General features: G+C 36.9%; 1 protein-coding gene across 1 annotated transcript in view; it reads right to left on the bottom strand.

The window, feature by feature from the left end:
- Positions 1 to 21263, bottom strand: part of GDA (guanine deaminase) — a 122760-nt gene that overhangs the window by 10607 nt on the left and 90890 nt on the right. Inside the window, exon 11 of the mRNA XM_036855917.1 lies at positions 1540 to 1686. Within this exon, the coding sequence (XP_036711812.1) occupies positions 1540 to 1686 (147 nt within the window). The remainder of the gene's footprint in view (positions 1 to 1539; positions 1687 to 21263) is intronic.

The raw sequence follows: 21263 nt of genomic DNA, 5'->3' as shown, positions 1-21263 counted from the left end.
CATTTTAGGAAACGCAGTTTTACTGTCTTTGGAGCAAATGTTGGCACTGTGAAGGTGATTTATGCACATCTTGATCTTGAGAGTGAATGTAAAGCGGGGAAGATGCCAACTTTAAACAGGGATGCATTCATCTCATTCACTCAGACTCTTGTAGAGACACAAGCTAAGGAGAAGAAATTGCATAACAGCGGCCCAGAAAATAGATTTGAAAGCTATACGGTAAGGTAGAAATGATTTGGTAAGCACCCCATGCCGGCCTGGTCAGATACAGGATCCTGATGAAACAACTCACAGAGAGCCTAGAATAAAAAAAGCACTATTTAAATACAAGTCATTTGCACCATGAAAATAAGATGGTAGGACAACTCAGATGTGAAAACGGGGGTGGGGTAGGGAGTGTCACACTTGCTAAAAGAACAGAACTTTTAAAACTTGGAACTTCAGACAGTGAAATCATAAGACTGGGGGAAATGCAAAGCGCATGACCTTTGCTTTCTTTCTTGAAATGTTCTTTATGGCATTCATCATAGCCCAGAACATTCAGAGAAGAGCCAGGAAGTTTCTCTTCCCAGGATACCCTGGCCTCCATCATACTTCATTTATAAGATCTAGGGTATATATTGTAAATATAAAAATATTAAAATACATTAAAAATATACACCTGTCTCAAGATCTTTGTTTTTCTCACTAGCTACCTAAGGTTTCATGATATATTCACTATCATCCATCCAGATTATACTATAATACTTAAAGTGACAGAAAGCAATACAGTTACCAATTTCTATTTTTTCAGTAAAAATACAGTTACATGTGAGAACTGGGAAAAGGTGATGAACAATATTTGCCTATCAATCAACTATACTTCTCCATCTTTCTCCTTTGAAATAGGCTTGGGTAATTAGTGTACTTAAGTATATAAACAAAATACATAGTCTAAGCTAAGATTTATACAGGAAGATATTGCAGTGGAAGGCGGTGGGTAACACCCTGCACTCTGGCATCAGATTTTCTGGATTCAAATCATGGCACACTGTAGCTTGACAGGTGTGTAAGCCTCACTCAGGTACCTTGTTGGTAAAATGGAATTAATAACAGTGGTTCTGAGGATTAAATAACAGCATCCATAAAGCATGTTGCATAGTGCCTATCACATGGTAAGGGCCCAATAAGTCTTGGCTATTATTATTATTATTACTACTTAGGCCAATAGAGAGCATGTTACTTGACTCAATGGAAAAAAACTGATTATTTTAAAGAACTCGTATGCATGTGACCAATGCCAAGTATCCATTAAAACAATTAATATGATAATTGCATACTGAACATCTCTTCTGCCCATAACAGGGAACTTGCTAAAAGAATGATGCCTCCACCACATGCTTGAACATGTACTTGCTAAGTTTTGGTTATATTATATGAGATGCAACAGTCATGAATATGGGGGTGCCTGCTGATGCCACTATCACGAGCCTTCACACTGCAGCGAAGGACACAGATTGGCATGGTTGTACATCGTGTGAGAAATAAAATGCTCATTACCTTGGCTGCCTCCAAGAGTAGCTAGTCTGAAGACCTCTTTGAGGGTGAGGCTTTTTGCATTTATCTTATTAACTGAAAGCATGTTGGAAACCATCACTGCTCTTCTGATGGCATCAAGCACGGAAGATGAATAACCACCAGCCACATCTGTGGTAGATAAAATAAAGCCAAAACAGTAACTTTATGAGATAAATGGAATGTTAGGTATATAGGATTTTTTCTGTTTTTAATGACAGATATTCACTCTTTAATATACTTCAAAGAAAAGATCTTATCTATAAACACAGAATAGACACAGACTAACATTTAAAGGAATTCAAAACCTGCAGTTAGTATCAAATGTATACTTGTATTAGTTTTCTAGGGCTGCTGCAACAAATTACCACAGATGTGGTAGTTTAAAACAGCAGAAATTCATTCTCACACAGTTTTGGAGGGCAGAAGTCTTAAAGTGTTGGCAGGGCCACCAACCCTACAAAGGCTCTAGGGAAGAATCTTTCCTAGTTTCGTCCAGTTTCTGGCAGCTCCTGGCGTTCCTTGGCTTGTGGCAGTATAACTCCAATGTCTGCCTCCATCTTCAGATGGCCTTCTTCCCTCTGTGTCTTTATGTACCTCTCATTGTCTGTCTCTTATAAGGACATTCGTTATTGGATTCACCTTAATTCAGAATGACTTCATCTTGAGATCCTTACCTTAATTACATCTGCAAAGACCTTTATTCCAAATAAGGCTACATTTACATGTTCCTGGTAGACATCTCTTTTTTGGGGAGGTGGTAGGGGGAGCACAGTTCAACCCAGTACAATGCCCAAATGTTTAATAAAGTTAAGAGAAAAAACATCTCTGAATATTCCCTAAACTCAAATAAATAAAAATAATGTAAAATAATCTCACAGCTCTATGCTCTGAAAACGTGACCTAACTCTATTTTAATTCTGATGAGAACTTTGAGAATTAAAAAGCTGCTTTATGATATTTTTTTCAGGAAGAGCTTTTAGAATGACCTATATATTCTGGAAAATTGGTGTAATAAATGAGCAATGCTGATGTAGACAGCTTTATATTTGTCACTGGCATCATTAGATGAGGAATTAGATTTTTATAGTGATTTAAATAAATCCCTAATCATAATTAAATTGAAATACTACCTTTGACAAGAATGAATATAGAAGTTATTTAATGAGTTTGTATAAATAAATGTCAAGTAAGTTTACATGTTTTATTAGAGGAAAAGTACATCTATAGCTTATAAAATACACTTTATATTTCAAGGGTTCCTTCTGTCATGTCTAGGAAGATATATATAATTGTTAGTGCCTATATATATTGCAAAGATCAAAAGTAATAGCCTATTAAGTAATAATCCTAGATTGCAGTTTAATTTTATGTTCAACTGTCTTACATGTCTTTAGATAAACTTGTATGACTTGTTTTTTTGGAAAATACTTTTTTTTAGCCAGAATAGTATTGCCAGTAGATCATCCAGTTCCATGACAACTTTTATTCATCTACTTAGTTAGTTCACTTTCATATACAGTAACCATCAATTAGCTTTTCATTTTATCATAGCATCAAACTAAGAAAACAAATACGATTTGGGACTAATGCACATTAAGCTTTGAAATACTTTGTCTCCTTATTCTTTATTACCAGAACAAAGAAAATGTTCAGTCTAAAAGAAGAATAAAATGCTATCACTGCATGGTATGGAAATATGTAAAGATTAAATATATATTTCAAAATATGTAGGTGAAGAGTGGAAGGAAACAGAAAAACAAAAGCAATGCTGTTAGGATGGTGTGAACATGGAAGATTTAAATACTTGCAGTTATAAAAACAGGTGTTATAAAATATGACAGAAAGTAGTCTTTTCCTTCGTATCTAACCAGAACTATCCATTTAGAAAGAATAAGGATAGATTAGGAAATAATGCTATGTAATTTATTGAGAAAATTTTGAGAGCCGTCTTATGTTGCTGAATTATAAGATGACTTAATCATCCTATGTTCTTCTGGATGTTGTTAATGAAGTAGCTTCCAACACGGAACAATACTGGGCAGATGAAAGAATGAACCCTGGACCACACAAACGATGATATTTAGTCAGAACCATATGTGTAAGAGTAAAGCTTTTCTTCGAAGAATTTCCAGCATGATACTAACTTCCCGATCCCTGCCCTGCCCAGTGAGCTAAAGCCCGGGAGGCTTCTTCTTCCCTCTACAGCACATGTAATGTAGGCAGAATCCCCGCTTTATCTGTAACAAGAGGCAGAGTGATAGGGTGGAAAAAGAAACGGTGAACTTCCACATTTTACCGACCTGGTTTTAAACTGTGGATTTGGACTGTTTTTTGCTTTGTTGACCTTTGATTGTTACTCAGTACTTATGACCCTCAATTTTCTCAGAAAACAGAAATAACATCATTTATCTTAACAGTTGCTGAGAAAATCCACTTAAATAATATAAGTGCTGGGGAATGAGGACCAAAGGGTAGAAATTGCATGGGAGAATGGTGGAGGGAAGAAAATGGGTGCTTTTTCTCAGAAAATCTGTTCCCTAACCCCATGCCACCTCTACTATCATGAAAAAGAGTGGCACTATCACTTCCTTGCCAGAGTCAATATAGGGACATTATTTATTACAAGAAGAAGCTAAGAAAACTGTATAAGAGTAAAAACTTGAGCAAGAGGGCAACAGAAAAATAAAAGGAAGTAATTTTATATGTATGTGTTCATCTTATGCGTTCATCCATTTACTGACAGATTTACTAAGCACCTTCTATGTGCCTGATTTATTTAAGCACTCATAAATGAAAGTTACAGGTTCCACATGAGCTTACTATCTAGTGGAGGATAAGGAAAAGAGACATAAACAAGCAAATATTAACTATAAACTGTGTTCAGTTAGTGATAAAGAAAATGGAGGTAGAAAGCCCATTTATTTATTTTCAAATAGGTAAATAAACAAATTTTATTTTCTACAGTAATTTTTTTTCCAACATCTTTATTGGAGTACAATTGCTATACAATGTTGTATTAGTTTCTGCTGTACAACAAAGTAAATCAGCTATATGCACACACATATCCCCATATCCCCTCCCTCTTGAGCCTCCCTCCCACCCTCCTTATCCTACCCCTCTAGGTGGTCACAGAGCACCGAGCTGATCTCCCTGTGCCATGCAGCTGTTTCCCACTAGCTATCTATTTTACACTTGGTAGTGTATATATATCAATGCTACTCTCTCACTTTGTCCCAGCTTACCCTTCCCCCTCTCCATGTCCTCAAGTCCATTCTCTAAATCTGCATCTTTATTCCTGTCCTGCCCCTAGGTTCTTCAGAACCATTTTTTTTTCTTTTTAGATTCCATATATATGTGTTAGCAAACGGTATTTGTTTTTCTCTTTCTGACTTACTTCACACTGTATGACAGACTCTAGGTCCATCCACCTCACTACAAATAACTCAATTTCATTTCTTTTTATGGCTGAGTAATATTCCATGTGTCACATCTTCTTTAGCCATTCATCTGTCGCTGGACACTTAGGTTGCTTCCATGTCCTGGCTATTGTAAATAGTGTTGCAATGAACGTTGTGGTACATGATTCTTTTTGAATTATGGTTTTCTCAGGGTATATGCCCAATAGTGGGATTGCTGGGTCATATGGTAGTTCTATTTTTAGTTTTTTAAGGAACCTCCATACTGTTCTCCATAGTGGCTGTATCAATTTACATTCCCACCAACAGTGTAAGAGGGTTTACTTTTCTCCACACCTTCTCCAGCATTTATGGTTTGTAGATTTTTTGATGATGGCCATTATGACCAGTGTGAGGTGATGATACCTCATTGTGGTTTTGATTTGCATTTCTTTAATGATTAGTGATGTTGAGCATCCTTTCATGTGTTTTTTGGCAATCTGTATATCTTCTTTGGAGAAATGTCTATTTAGGTCTTCTGCCCATTTTTGGATTGGGTTGTTTGTTTTTTTTGATATTGAAATGCATGAGCTGCTTGTATATTTTGGAGATTAATCCCTTGTCAGTTGCTTCCTTTGCAAATATTTTCTCCCATTGAGAGGTTTGTCTTTTCGTCTTGCTTATGGTTTCCTTTGCTGTGTAAAAGCGTTTAAGTTTCATTAGGTCCCATTTGTTTATTTTTGTTTTTATTTCCATTTCTCTAGGAGGTGGGTCATAAAGGATCTTGCTGTGATTTATGTCATAGAGTGTTCTGCCTATGTTTTCCTCTAAGAGTTTTATAGTGTCTGGCCTTACATTTAGGTCTTTCATCCATTTTGAGTTTATTTTTGTGTATGGTGTTAGGGAGTGGTCTAATTTCCTTCTTTTACATGTAGCTGTCCACTTTTCCTAGCACCACTTATTGAAGAGACCGTCTTTTCTCCATTGTATATTCTCCTTTATCAAAGATAAGGTGACCACATGTGTGGGGATTTATCTTTCTATCCTGTTCCATTGATCTATATTTCTGTTTTTGTGCCAGTACCATACTGTCTTGATCACTGTAGCTTTGTAGTATAGTCTGAAGTCAGGGAGCCTAATTCCTCCAGCTCTGATTTGTTTCTCAAGATTGCTTTGGCTATTTGGGTCTTTTGTGTTTCCATACAAATTGTGAAATTTTTTGTTCTAGTTCTGTGAAAAATGCCATTGGTAATTTGATAGGGATTGCATTGAATCTGTAGATTGCTTTGGGTACTATAGTCATTTTCACAATGTTTATTCTTGCAATCCAGGAACTTGGTATATCTCTCCATCTGTTTGTATCATCTTTAATTTCTTTCATCAGTGTCTTATAGTTTTCTGCATACAGGCCTTTTGTCTGCCTAGGTAGGTTTATTCCTAGGTACTTTATTCTTTTTGTTGCAATGGTAAATGGGAGTGTTTCCTTAATTCTTTTTCAGAGTTTTCATCATTAGTGTATAGGAATGCAACAGATTTCTGTGCATTAATTTTGTATCCTGCTACTTTACCAAATTCATGGATTAGCTCTAGTAGTTTTCTGGTAGCATCTTTAGGATTCTCTATGTATAATATCATGTCATCTGCAAACAGTGACAGCTTTACTCCTCCTTTTCTGATTTGGATTCCTTTTATTTCTTTTTCTTCTCTGATTGCTGTGGCTAAAACTTCCAAAACTATGTTGAAAAACAGTGGTGAGAGTGGGCAACCTTGTCTTGTTCCTGATCTTAGTGGACATGGTTTCAGTTTTTCACCATTGAGAACGATTTTGGCTGTGGGTTTGTCATATATGGCCTTTATTATGTTGAGGTAAGTTCCCTCTATGCCTACTTTCTGGAGGATTTTTATCATAAATGGGTGTTGAATTTTGTTGAAAGCTTTTTCTGCATCTATTGAGATGATCATATGGTTTTTCTCCTTCAATTTGTTAATACGGTGTATTACATTGATTGATTTGCGTATATTGAAGAATCCTTGCAATCCTGGGATAAACCCCACTTGATCATGGTGTATGATCCTTGTAATGTGCTGCTGGATTCCGTTTGCTAGTATTTTGTTGAGGATTTTTGCATCTATGTTCATCAGTGATATTGGCCTGTAGTTTTCTTTCTTTTGACATCTTTGTCTGGTTTTGGTATCAGGGTGATGGTGGCCTCGTAGAATGAGTTTAAGAGTTTCCTCCCACTGCTATATTTTGGAAGAGTTTGAGAAGGATAGGTGTTAGCTCTTCTCTAAATGTTTGATAGAATTCGCCTGTGAAGCCATCTGGTCCTGGGCTTTTGTTTGTTGGAAGATTTTTAATCACAGTTTCAATTTCAGTGCTTATGATTGGTCTGTTTATATTTTCTATTTCTTCCTGGTTCAGTCTCTGAAGGTTGTGCTTTTCTAAGAAATTGTCCATTTCTTCCAGGTTGTCCACTTTATTGGCATATAGTTGCTTGTAGTAATCTCTCATGATCCTTTGTATTTCTGCAGTGTCAGTTGTTGCTCCTGCTTTTTCATTTCTTGTTCTGTTGATTTGAGTCTTCTCCCTTTTATTCTTGATGAGTATGACTAATGGTTTATCAATTTTGTTTATCTTCTCAAAGAACCAGCTTTTCATTTATTGATTTTTGCTAGTGTTTCCTTCTTTCTTTTTCATTTATTTCTGATATGATCTTTATGATTTTTTTCTTTCTGCTAACTTTGGGTTTTCTTTTGTTCCTCTTTCTCTAATTGCTTTAGGTGTAAGGTTAGGTTGTTTATTTGAGATTTTTCTTGTCTCTTAAGGTAGGAATATATTGCTAAAAACTTCCCTCTTAGAACTGCTTTTGCTGCATCCCATAGGTTTTGGGTCGTTGTGTTTCATTGTCATTTGTTTCTAGGTTTTTTTTTGATTTCCTCTTTGGTTTATTCAGTGATCACTTGGTTATTTACTAGTGTATTGTTTAGCCTCCATGTGTTTGTATTTTTTACAGATTTTTCCTGTAATTGATATCTAGTCTCATAGCATTGTGGTCGGAAAAGATACTTGATACTATTTCAATTTTCTTAAATTTACCAAGGCTTAATTTGAGACCCAAGATATGATCTATCCTGGAGAATGTTCCATGAGCACTTGAGAATAAAGTGTATTCTGTTGTTTTGGGATGGAATGTCCTATAAATATCAATTAAGTCCATCTTGTTTAATGTGTCATTAAAAGCTTGTGTTTCCTTATTTATTTTCATCTTGGATGATCTGTTCATTGGTGAAAGTGGGGTGTTAAAGTCCCCAATTATGATTGGGTTACTGTTGATTTCCCCTTTTATGGCTGTTAGCATTTGCCTTATGTATTGAGGTGCTCCTATGTTGGGTGCATAAATATTTACCATTGTTATATCTTCTTCCTGGATTGATCTTTTGATCATTATATAGTGTTCTTCTTTGTCTCTTGTAATTGTCTTTATTTTGAAGTCTATTTTGTCTGTTATGAGAATTGCTACTTCAGCTTTCTTTTGATTTCCATTTGCATGGAATATCTTTTTCCATCCCCTCATTTGCAGTGTGTATGTGTCCCTAGGTCTGAAGTGGGTCTCTTGTAGACAGCATATATATGGGTCTTGTTTTTGTATCCATTCAGCCAGTCTGTGTCTTTTGCTTGGAGCATTTAATCCACTTACATTTATGGTAATTATCAATATGTATGTTCCTATTACCACTTTCGTAATTGTTTTGGGTTTGTTTTTGCAGGTCTTTTCCTTCTCTTGTGTTTCCTGCCTAGAGAAGTTGCTTTAGCATTTGTTGTAAAGCTGGTTTGGTGCTGCTGAATTCTCTTAGCTTTTGCTTGTCTGTAAAAGTTGTAATTTCTCCATCGAATCTGAATGAGATCCTTTCTGGGTAATATTGGTTTTAGGTTTTCCCCTTTCATCACTTTAAATATGTCTTGCCACTCCCTTCTGGCTTGCAGAGTTTCTGAAAAATCAGCTGTTAACCTTATGGGGATTCCCTTGTATATTATTTGTTGCTTTTCCCTTGCTCCTTTTAATATTTTTTCTTTATATTTAATTTTTGATAGTTTGACTAATATGTGTCTTGGCATGTTTCTCCTTGGATTTATCCTGTATGGGACTCTCTGCACTTCCTGGAGTTTTTTGACTATTTCTTTTCCCATATTAGGGAAGTTTTCAACTATAATCTTTTCATATATTTTCTCTGTCCCTTTCTTTTTCTCCTCTTTTTCTGGGACCCCTAGAATTCAAATGTTGGTGCATTTAGTGTTGTCCCAGAGGTCTCTGAGACTGTCCACAATTCTTTTCATTCTTTTTTCTTTATTTTGCTCTGTGGTAGTTATAGTTATTTCCACTATTTTATCTTCCAGGTCACATATCCGTTCTTCTTCCTCAGTTATTCTGCTATTGATTCCTTCTAGGGAATTTTTAATTTCATTTATTGTGTTGTTCATCACTGTTTGTTTGTTCTTTAGTTCTTCTAGGTTCTTGTTAAACGTTTCTTGTATTTTCTCCATTCTATTTACAAGATTTTGGATCATCTTTACTGTCATTACTCTGAATTCTTTTTCAGGTAGACTGCCTATTTCCTCTTCATTTGTTTGGTCTCGTGGGTTTCTACTTTGCTCCTTTATCTTCTGCGTATTTCTCTGTCTTCTCATTTTGCTTCACTGTGTTTGGGGCCTTCTTTTCGCAGGCTGCAGGTTCGTAGTTCCCGTTGTTTTTGGTGTCTGCCCCTAGTTGGTAAGGTTGGTTCTGTGGGTTGTGTACGCTTCTTGGTGGAGGGGACTGGTGCCTGTGTTCCAGTCGATGAGGCTGGATCTTGCCTTTCTGGTGGGCAGGACCGCGTCCAGTGGTGTGTTTTGGGGTGTCTGTGACCTTATTATGATTTTAGGCAGCCTCTATGGTAATGTGTGGGGTTGTGTTCCTGTCTTACTAGTTGTTTTGCATGGAGTGTCCAGCACTGGAGCTTGCTGGTTGGAGCTGGGTCTTAACATGGAGACGGAGCTCTCTGGGAGAGCTCTCGTCAATTGATATTACGTGGAGCTGGGAGGCCTCTGGTGGTCCAGTGTGCTGAACTCAGCTCTCCCACCTCAGAGGCCCAGGCCGGACAGCTGGCTGGAGCACCATGGCCCTGTTAGGCACACGGCTTAGAAGTAAAGTGAGAAAGTGAGAAAATGAGAGAGAGAGAGAGAGAGAGAGAGAGAGAGAGAGAGAGAGAGGGAGGGAGGGAGAGAGGGGGAGGGGGAGAGAGAGAGGGAGGGAGGGGGGAGAGAGAGAGAGAGAGAGGGAGGGAGGGAGGGAGAGAGAGAGAGAAATAGGTAGGGCTTTTGATTGTTTCTATTTTCTCAAAGATTTATGAGATAAGGCCATTAGCTGGAAGTGAGGAGGGTATGATTTGGGATTAAAAGTTTAGGAAGAAATGAGATAAGTCTGTCTTGGAATATGGGGACATATTAGAGGAACATAATTGTCTATTTGGGTAGGGCTAAGGGCCACTTAGGATTTGAGAGCAACATTTAAAATGAAACCACTAGAAAATTTTTTTCCAGCAACATCCAGCTGCTCAGCTGTAAACACTGAGAAGGGGAATAGTTGAGACAACCAAGGGGGTTGGGCTTTTTGAAAGTGAATACAAAGAAAACAAGAGGGACATGAGAAACGAGGAAGTTCCAAGGGAATGATTATAGTGAGTACTCTGGCATCTAAGATACGTAAATTAGGAAGGGGATAATGGATTGTGAAAAAGCATGTAAACATTGGATTGGAGTCTACAAGTTCATCAAAGAATGTTGCTTTGGGATTAACTGAAGTAAGTTAGAAGGATAGGAATTTGTCCCTAGAAAGTGGAATCCTGGCTCCATATATGTTGTTTTGATGAATTTGTAGGTCTTGTTGATATAAACTCGTTCCATTTTTTTTTTTCAGGTTACTGTTTTTTTGGTAATTTGTTATGTCTTTTTTTTTTCTGAGACAAAGAATTTTATACACTTATAATTTTGCTCCCACTTGCCAAATATATCTTCATCCTCTCAACCTTACACATAAACTACAACTTCTCAGTTTCCGTTAAGAAAATCAGAAAGTAGAATAATTTTTAGTACTCGGAAGGTTCTTCTTGCAGCCCGTATATTATTTTAAAATTTTATGATAAAATATTGAAGACGTTCAAATGATACAGGGAAAATACCAAAACGGAAGGACCTGACATGCAGTTTCGAAAATAGCATCATACATACACACTACTATATATAAAATAGATAACTAATAAGGACCTACTGTACAGCAAAGGGAACTCTACTCAATGCTCTAATAGCCTATATGGGAAAAGAATCTGAAAAAGTGGATATATGTATAACTAATTCACTTTGCTGTACACCTGAAACCAGCACAACATTATAAATCAACTATACTCCAATAAAAAATTTTTTTTAAAAAGCATCATATATTCAGGTCCCAGGAACCTCTGCCCAAACAGAGGGAAACACCTTCTTGATTTATGTTGCCCTTTTGATTTATTTAAATGTTTTGTTGTTGTTTATTAAGACTTTGTTTTTAGAGCAGTTTGACTCATAGTCTGATAGTTTTTTAAAAAGGATATTACTTTTAACATTGTGTGTATTCTCTCTTGAAATACATTGAGTTTTACTATCATTTTTTAAACTCCTTTACAATTTTTTTTCTTATTCCTGTTTTAAATGATTTTAGCTTTCCCTGACATTCTGTTGTACCATTACTCCTCTATACCATGACCCTTCATTTTGCCTCATCACTCATTGAATGATAAATATTTTCAACTAATTTCTTCAAAGGGTTCATGGGGAGAATATTTTCCAAACCTTTGTACATCTGAGAATTTTGTTGCCTTCACACATGAGGGGGAATGTGGTCCAGTATAATATTCTTGAATAACAACCACTTTGTCTCCAAACTCCTGTTCTTGATATTTTGTGGGCCAACAAAAACAACTGCAACCAAATTGGTTTTTGTTTTATTGATAACTGACTTTTCCCCCTGCCTCAATGTTTTAGAACTTTTTTTCTTTTTCTTTATAATTCAAATATTTTGCCATAATGAGTTCAATTATGGTTTAGCCTAGAACAGGGTAAGTTCTTGCAATATGATACTTGGTTCTTTCTTAACTTCAGAAAAGATTTATCCTTCAGAGCTCTTATTATTGCTTCTGTTCCATTAGTTCTGGAACCTTGGTCAGGAAAATCCCGTGTGCTGGTGCTGTGCTCTCTGCCCTCTGTGTGGATCATGCTCAAACACCCCCTTTGATCTTTGGTCAACTTTGTTCTCCACACCACTGATTTAATTTTCTGCAACAATAATTCTACATCTCATAGCTTTCTATATGGCTTGTTTCTTGTTTTTTAACTGAAGGATAATTAAGATATTATAAAATGCACAGAACTTGTGTTCAGTTTGATGAATGTTAACAATTGTATATAGGCATTTAACTACCTTTCAAGAAAACAAGATATTAAACATTTCCATCACTCCAGCAAGGTCCCTTATGGCCCTTTCCAGTCAATTCCCCTCCCCACACCCACCCCCAAGCCTTGGCAACCACTTTCTGATTTCTGTCAATGTAGGTTAGCTCTGTTGATCCCTGGATTTCATACATAGGGAACAAACCATACAGTTGTGTGCTCTTTTGTGCCTGGCTTTTTTCACTTAACAAAATTAATTTTAAATTAATTAATTTAAAAAATTATTTTATTGAAGTATAGTTGATTTACAATGTTGTGTTAATTTCTGCTATACAGCAAAGTAATTCAGTTTACACACATATATACATTGTTTTTCATATTCTTTTCTATTATGGTTTATCACAGGATATTGAATAGAGTTCCCTGTGCTATACACTACAACCTTGTTGTTTATCCATTCTAAATGTAATAGTTTGCATCTACTAACCCCAAACTCCCAGTCCATCCCTCTCCCTCCCACCCTCCTCAGCAACCACAAGTCTGTTCTCTATGTCTGTGAGTCTGTTTCTGTTTTGTAGATAGGTTCATTTGTATCATATTTTAGATTCCACACGTAAGTGGTATCATATGGTATTTGTCTTTCTCCTTCTGACTTACTTCACTTGGTATGATAATCTCTAGGTAATGCCAAATGGCATTATTTCAGTCTTTTTTATGGCTGAATTGTATTCCATTGTATATATGTACCACATCTTCTTTATCCATTCATCTGTTGATGGACTTTTAGGTTGCTTCCATGTCTTGGCTATTGTAAACAGCACCGCTATGAACATAGAGGTGCATGTATCTTTTCGAATTATAGTTTTACCTGGATATATGCCCAGGAGTGGGACTGCTGGATCATATGGCAACTCTATTTTTAGTTTTTTGAGAAACCTCCATACTGTTCTCCATAGTGGCTGCACTTTACATCCCTACCAATAGTGAAGGAGGGTTCCCTTTTCTCCACACCCTCTCCAGCATTTGTTGTTTGTAGATTTTCTGATGATGCCCATTCTAACTGGTGTGAGGTGGTACCTCATTGTAGTTTTGGTTTGCATTTCTCTAATAATTAGTGATGTTGAGTATCTTTTCATGTGCCTGTTGGTCATCTGTATGTCTTCTTTGGAGAAATGTCTATTAAGGTCTTCTGCCCATTTTTTGATTGGGTTGTTTGTTTTTGTCTGTGTGTTGTTGAGTTGTATGAGCTGTTTATATATTTTGGAAATTAAGCCCTTGTTGGGAGCATCATTTGCAAATGTTTTCTCCCAGTCCATAGGTTGTCTTTTCACTGTGTTGATGGTTTCCATTGCTGTACAAAAGCTTGTGAGTTTGATTAGGTCCTATTTGTTTATTTTTGCTTTTATTTTTATTTTGCTTTTATTTCTATTGCCTTGCTTTTATTTTTATTGGCCTTGTTTTTATTTCTATTAATATTTGCTTTCTATTTCTATTGACTGACCTAAGAAAACATTGGTACAACTTATGTCAGAGAATGTTTTGCCTATGTTCTCTTCTAGAAGTTTTATGGTGTCATGTCTTATATTTAAGTCTTTAAGCCAGTTTGAGGTTTTTTTTGTGTATGGTGTAAGGGTGTGTTCTAACTTCATTGGGTTACATGTGGCTGTCCAACTTTCCCAATACTACTTGGTGAAGAGACTGTATTTGTTCCATTGTATATTCTTGCCCCCTCTGTCAAAGATTAATTGACTGCAGGTGTGTGGGTTTATTTCTGTGCTCTCTTTTCTGTTCCATTGATACACGTCTGTTTTTGTGCCAATACCATGCTGTTTTGATTACTGTAACTTTGTAGTATTGTCTGAAGTCTGGGAGGGTTATGCCTCCTCTTTTATTCTTCTTCCTCAGGATTGCTTTGGCAATTCTGGGTCTTTTATGGTTCCATATAAATTTTAGGATTATTTGTTTTAGTTATGTGAAAAATGTCATGGGTAATTTGATAGGGATCACATTAAATCTGTTGATTGCTTTGGGTAGTATGGCCATTTTAACAATATTAATTCTTCCAATCCAAGAGCATGGGATATCTTTCCATTTCTTTGAATCATCTTCAATTTCCTTTATTAATGTTTTATCGTTCTCAGCATGTAAGTCTTTCACCTTCTTGGTCAGGTTTATTCCTAAGTATTTTATTTTTTTGATGGAATTTTAAAAGGGGTTGTTTTTTTACATTCCCTTTCTCTTATTTTGAGTATGAAGAAATAAAACTGATTTCTTTAAGTTAATCTTGTATCCTGCTACCTTGCTGAATTTATCAGTTCTATTAGTGTTTGTGTGGAGTCTTTAGGGTTTTATATATATAATATCTTGTCATCTGCATGTAATGACAATTTTACCTCTTCCCTTACAATTTGGATACCTTTTACTTCTTTTTCTTGTCTGACTGCTGTGGCTAGGACTTCCAATACTATGTTGAATAGAAGTGGTGAGAGAGGGCATCCTGTCTTGTTCCAGATTTTAGTGGGAAAGCTTTCAGTGTTTCACCATTGAGTATTACATTGGCTGTGGGTTTGTCATAAATAGCTTTTATTATGTTGAGATATGTTCCCTCTCTACCCACTTTGGTAAGAGTTTTTATCATGAATGGATGTTGAATTTTATCAAATGCTTTTTCTGCATCTATTGAGATCATCATGTGATTTTTGTCTTTACTTTTGTAGATGTGGTGTATCACTTTGATTGATTTGCGTATGTTGAACCATCCTTGTGACCCTGGGATAAATACAACTTGGTTGTGGTGTATGATATCTTTTATGTGTTGTTGGATTTGGTTTGCTAATATTTTGCTGAGAATTTTTGCGTCTATATTCATCAAAGATATTGGCCTGTAATTTTCTTTTTTGGTGGTGTCTTTGTCTGGTTTTGCTATCAGGGTGATGGTGGCTTCATAGAATGTCTTTGAGAGTGTTCCCTCCTCTTCAATCTTTTGGAAGAGTTTGAGAAGGATTGGTATAAGTTCTTTGTATGTTTGGTATATTTCGCCTGTGAAGCCATCTGGTCCTGGACTTTTGTATTATAGGGAGTTTTTAAAAATTACAGATTCTATTTCACTTCTAGTGATCAGTGTTCAAATTATCTATTTCTTCTTTATTCCGTTTTGGTGGGCTGTATGTTTCTAGAAACAAGTCCATTCTTCTAGGTTGTTGAATTTGTTGGCATATTATTATTCATAGTATTCTCTTGTGGTTTTTTGTATTTCTGTGGTATTGGATGTTACTTCTCCTTTTTCATTTCTTATTTTGTTTATTTGGGTTCCCTTTTCTTCTTGGTGAGCCTGGCCAGAGGTCTGTCAATTTTATTTACCCTTTTGAAGAACCAGTTCTTGGTTTTATTGATTTTTTTTTCTAAGTTTTAATCTCTATTTATTTCCTCTCTGATCTTTATTATTTCCTTCCTTCTGCTGACTTTAGCTTTTGTTCTTCTTTTTCTAGTTATTTTAGGTGGTAAGTTAGGTTGTTTATTTGAGATTTTTCTGAGGAAGGTCTGTATTGCTATGAACTACCCTCTAATAACTGCTTTTGCAGCATCCCATAGATTTTATATGGTTATGTTTTCATTGTCATTTGCCTCAAGGTATTTTTTAATTTCCTCTTTGTATTCATTGTTGACCCACTGGTTTTTTAGTAGCATGTTGTTTAGTCTCCATGTAATCGTTTTATTCTCATTTCTTTCCTCTGGTTGATTCCTAGTTTCATGTCATTGTGGTCAGAAAAGATGCCTGAAATAATTTCTACACTCTTAAATTTATTGAGGCTTGTTTTGTGTCCTAGTATGTGGTAAATCCTAGAGACTATTCCATGTGCACTTGAAAAGAATATGTATTGTGTGTGTTTTTTTTTTTGGATGTAATGTCCTGAAGATATCAATTAAGTCTATTCTGTTGTATCATTTAGGATCTCAATGTGCCTTATTCATTTTCTGTCTAGAAGATCTGTCCATTGATGTGAGTAGGGTGTTAAAGTCTCATACTATTATTGGATTCCCATCAGTTTCTCCCTTTATGTCTGTTACTATTTGTTTTATGTAGTTGGGTGCTCCTATGTAGGGTGCATATATGTTGATGAGTGTAATATCCTCTTCTTGTACTGATCCTTTTATCATTATGTAGTGTCCTTCTTTTTCTTTATGGCCTTTGTTTTAAAGTCTGTTTTGTATGATATTAGTATTGCAGTCCCCAAAAGATGAAATATCTTTTTCCATTCCCTCACTTTCTATCTATTGTGTTCTTTGCCCTAAAGTGGGTCTCTTGTAAGCAGCATATTGTAGGCACTTGTTTTTTTAATCTAATCTGCCACTCTGTGTCTTTTGATTGGAGCATTTAATCCATTGACATTTAACATAATTATTGATAGATATTTATTGCTATTTTAAACCTTGTTTTCCAGTTGATTTTGTATATCTTCTTTGTCCCTTTTGTTTTAATTTTTTTTGTTTTTCTTTTTATGGTTTGATGATTTCCTTTTATATTACACTTGTGTTCTGTTTTTTTTGGTTTTTGTGAATCTATTGTATGTTTTTTATTTATTGTTACCACGTTGTTCAAGTATGTTAACCCCTTCCTATATATACTTGCTTTAGACTGATAGTCATATAGGATCAAACACATTCTAAAAAAAAAAGAATCTACATTTTCTTACTCTCCTACTCTACATTTTATGATTTTGATGTCCTCTTTTACATCTTCATGTTTATCTTTTTACTGTTCATTGTGGTTATCATCACTTTCACAAACATTTTTTGATTTTTTTTAATCTGTATACTGGCTTATTTAAGTGACTTATTTCCAGCTGTGATTTTCTCTTTCCTATAGATTCTTGCTTCTTTTCTATTTAGAGAAGACCTTTCAATATTTCTTTTAGGATAGGTTTAGTATTGCTGTGGGGTTTTTTTTAGCTTTTGCTTGTCTTGAGAAATTCTTTGTCTCTCCTTCTATTCTAAATGATAATCTTGCTGGGTAGAGTAACCCAGTTTGCAGATCTTTCCCTTTTAGGACTTTGAATATATCTTGCCACTCCCTTCTGGCCTGCAACATTTTTGTCGAGAAATCAGCTGATAGCCTTATGGGGGTTTCTTTGTAATTAACTCTTTGTTTTTCTCTTGCTGCCTTTAGAATCCCCCTCTTTATCTTTAACTTTTGCCATTTTAATTATAATATGTCATGGTGTAGTCTGTTTGACTTCATCTTGTTGGGGATGCCCTGTGCTTCTTGTACCTGCATATCTGTTTCCTTCTTTAGGTTTGGGAAGTTTTCAGCCATAATTTATTCAAATACACTTTCGATCCCCTTTTCTCTTTCTTCTTCTTCTGGAATCCCTATTATGCATAGATTGACATGTTTTATATTATTCCATAGGTCTCTTATATTGCTTTCATTTTTGTTTCATTTGGCTTTCTGTCTGCTGTTCTGTTTGAGTGATTTCCATTATTCTGTCTTCCAGATCACTTACTCATTTTTCTGCATTATTCAATCTGCTATTCATTGCCTTTGGCTCAGCTTTCATCTCAACAAATGAGTTTTCTTATTTTTCTTGGCTCCTCTTTATAGTTTCTACTTCCCTTTTACAGTAATCTGCCTTTCTATTGATAGCCTTTTAAAATTCCTTCAGGATTTTGATTTTCTCCTTTTTGAATTCAGTGTCTGTTAAGCTGGAGAGGTCTGGTTAATTGTTCTTTCAGGGGAATTCTCTTGATCTTTTAACTGGGAGTGGTTCCTCTGGTTCTTCATTTTTCTTATGTTTATCTTACTCTATGAGTTTAGGAGAAACAATTATCTACTGTGGTCTTGGAGGGCTATTTTTATGTGGGAGCATCCCTAATTAGCCTGTGTAGGTTTAATATTTTTGGTACAAGTGCTATTTTTAATATGGATGCCTGCTGCCTCTTTCCTCAGTGTGTGCTGGCCATTATCCTCTTGATGGGGGGTGTGACTGGTGTTGCGGTGATCAGAGCCAGTACTAGATGTTGAGTGGGGCCTCCTCTTTGCTCTGTGGTTGTCACAGCCTTGTGGGGGCAGGGTCTTCTCCCTAGTTGTTGGAGTAGAAGCCCCTTATCCATTTCTGAGCTGTGGTGTGAGGTAAGCAGGGTTGGAGCACTCCCACTGGGAGAGGAGCCACTGAGTATTCCTCCACCGAAGCTGTCCACCTGGGAGTGCACTTTGGTGTGTCACCTGTCACCCGCTGTACAGGCTCACAAAATACACTGAGGTTAGCACTGCCCTTGGCTCTGCCTCCACCGTGGGAATGCCAGCAATTGGCTCTGGTGTCGCTCAGGCATTGTTATCACACAGCCACCAGCAGAGATCTGTAGGCGCGGATCCACTGAAGTCAGATACCAGGACTGCAGCAGTCTCACACCTGGGCTCACCATGGAAGCTGTGGAGACAGCCCAGACCCTGGCCTGGCCCAGCCTCCACATGAACATGCCCACAAAGCCCACAGCTGCTAAGGCCAGACCTATCCCAGCCATGGGAGGACCCGCCATCCACTCTGATGACGCACAGGCACTGAGTTTACAAAGGCAGTGGCATAAATCCGTGTATTGTGCAGCCACAGGGAGAGATTTCAGTCCTGCTTCCTAAGTTGTGCAACCCCTGGGGCTGAGCTCTGATTTCAGCCCCACCTCTGTGTGTAGGCAACCCACTGGCTTGCGTGCTCCCAGAGCTCACAGAGGCGGTGCTGTGCCACCTGAGCGAGCACGGAGAAAAAGGCTGCTATGGTGGGCCCTGCCACTCCCTTCACGCGCCCCTTAATGGTGCTTCACTTCTATGGTGGGCCTGGGCTTCTCTATGTACATCCCAGGTTGTGGCCATACCATACTTCAGCCCCTTCAGGCTGTGTCCCCACAGCCAACCCCAGGTCTCTCCCTAGGTCTGTCCTCTAAAGCTCAAGTTTCAGCACCCAGCCCCCACCTGCAACAGCAGACACATGTCTCAGGCTGGGGTGTGCAGGGCAGTGGCACAGACCTTCTGGGAAGCTCTCTCTCTGTTCTGCCAGCCACAAACCGAATGCTGTGCTTTCCTCCAAGCCTCTGAAGCTTGCTTTCTGTCCCCCACCAGAGAGAGGGCTTATCTCCCCACCAGAGAGACAGCTTCCTGGGGTGCAGGAACCTTTCCTCTTTTTCACCTCCCTCCCAGGGGCACAGGTCCCAGCCCACTTCCTTTTTTCCCTTCTTCTTTCATCCTACCCAGTTAAGGTGGAGAAATTTCTCAGATAGTTTTCTGTTATCTGAGGTCTTCTGCCAGCGTTCAGTAGGTATTCTGTGAGAATTGTTTGCTGTATTTGTGGGAGGAGGTGAGCTCCACGTCCTTCTGCTCTGCCGTCTTGATTGGACCCCTTTTTAAAATTTATTTTATTGAAGTATAGTTGATTTACATTTGTTGTGTTAGTTTCTGCTGTAGAGCAAAGTAATTTAGTTATATATATATATATATATATATATATATATATATATAAACTATATTATATATATATTGTTTTTCATATTCTTTTACATTATGGTTTATCACAGGATATTGAACATAGTCCCCTGTGCTATACAGTAGGACCTTGTTGTTTATTCATCCTATATATAATAGTTTGCATCTGCTAATCCCAAACTCCCAATCCATCCCTCCCCCAAACTTCCTCCCCCTTGGCAACCATAAGTCTGTTCTCTATGTCTGTGAGTCTGTTTCTGTTCCGTAGATACAGGAAGAGATGAGTGGGAAGGACAGGAGGGACCAGGTGGTGCCTGATATCTTTACTTCCCTAAGGAATTTAGACTTGACACTGTTGGTAATGGGAGGGAATGCTTAAGGATTTTTTTTTATTGAAGTATAGTTGATTTACATGTTTCAGGTATAAAGCAAAGTGATAAATTATATATATAAAACTTTATTAAAAAGTTATATATAAAAAATTCTTTTTCAGATTCTTTTCCATTGGAGGTTATTAGAAGATATTGAATATATTATTACAAGATGTTGAATATAGTTCCCTGTGCTATACAGTAGATCCTTGTTTGTTTATTTTATATATAGTAATATGTATCTGTTAATCCCAAATTCCTAACTTCTTCCTCCCCCTATCCCCTTTGGTAACCATAAGTTTGGTTTCTATGTCTGTGGGTATATTTCTGTTTTGGAAATAAGTTCATTTGTATCATTTTTTAGATTCCACATATAAGTGATATCATATGATATTTTTCTCTGTCTGACTTACTTCACTTAGTGTGATAATCTCTAGGTCCATCCATGTTGCTGCCAATGGCAGTATTTCACTCGTTTTAATGGCTGAATGATATTCCCTTGTATATATATATACCACATCTTCTTTATCCATTCCTTTGTCAGTGGACATTTAGGTTGCTTCCAAGTCTTTGCTATTGTTTATAGTGCTACAATGAACATTGGGGTGCATGTATCTTTTCAAAGTATGTTATTCTGTGGATACATGCCCAGGAGTAGGATCCCTGAATCATATGGTAGTTCTATTTTTAGTTTTTTAAGGATCCTCCATACTCTTCTCCACAATGGTTGTACTAGTTTACATTCCCACCAACAGTATAAGAGGGTTCCCTTTTCTCCACACCCTCTGCAGCATTTATTGTTTGTAGACTTTTTGATGATGGCCATTCTGACTGATGTAAAGTGATACCTCATTGTAGTTTTGATTTGAATTTCCCTAATAACTAGTGATGTTGAGCATCTTTTCATGTGCTTTTTGGTCTTCTGTATGTCTTCTTTTTTTTTTTTTTAGCTGTACCACGCAGCTTGCAGGTTCCCTGACCAGGGATTGAACCTGGGCCATGGCAGT

The sequence above is a fragment of the Balaenoptera musculus genome, chromosome 6 (assembly GCF_009873245.2).
Source record: "Balaenoptera musculus isolate JJ_BM4_2016_0621 chromosome 6, mBalMus1.pri.v3, whole genome shotgun sequence".
Lineage (NCBI taxonomy): Eukaryota > Metazoa > Chordata > Mammalia > Artiodactyla > Balaenopteridae > Balaenoptera > Balaenoptera musculus.
Note: the sequence above shows the minus strand (reverse complement) of the source record. Positions and strands in the feature narration are given on the sequence as shown.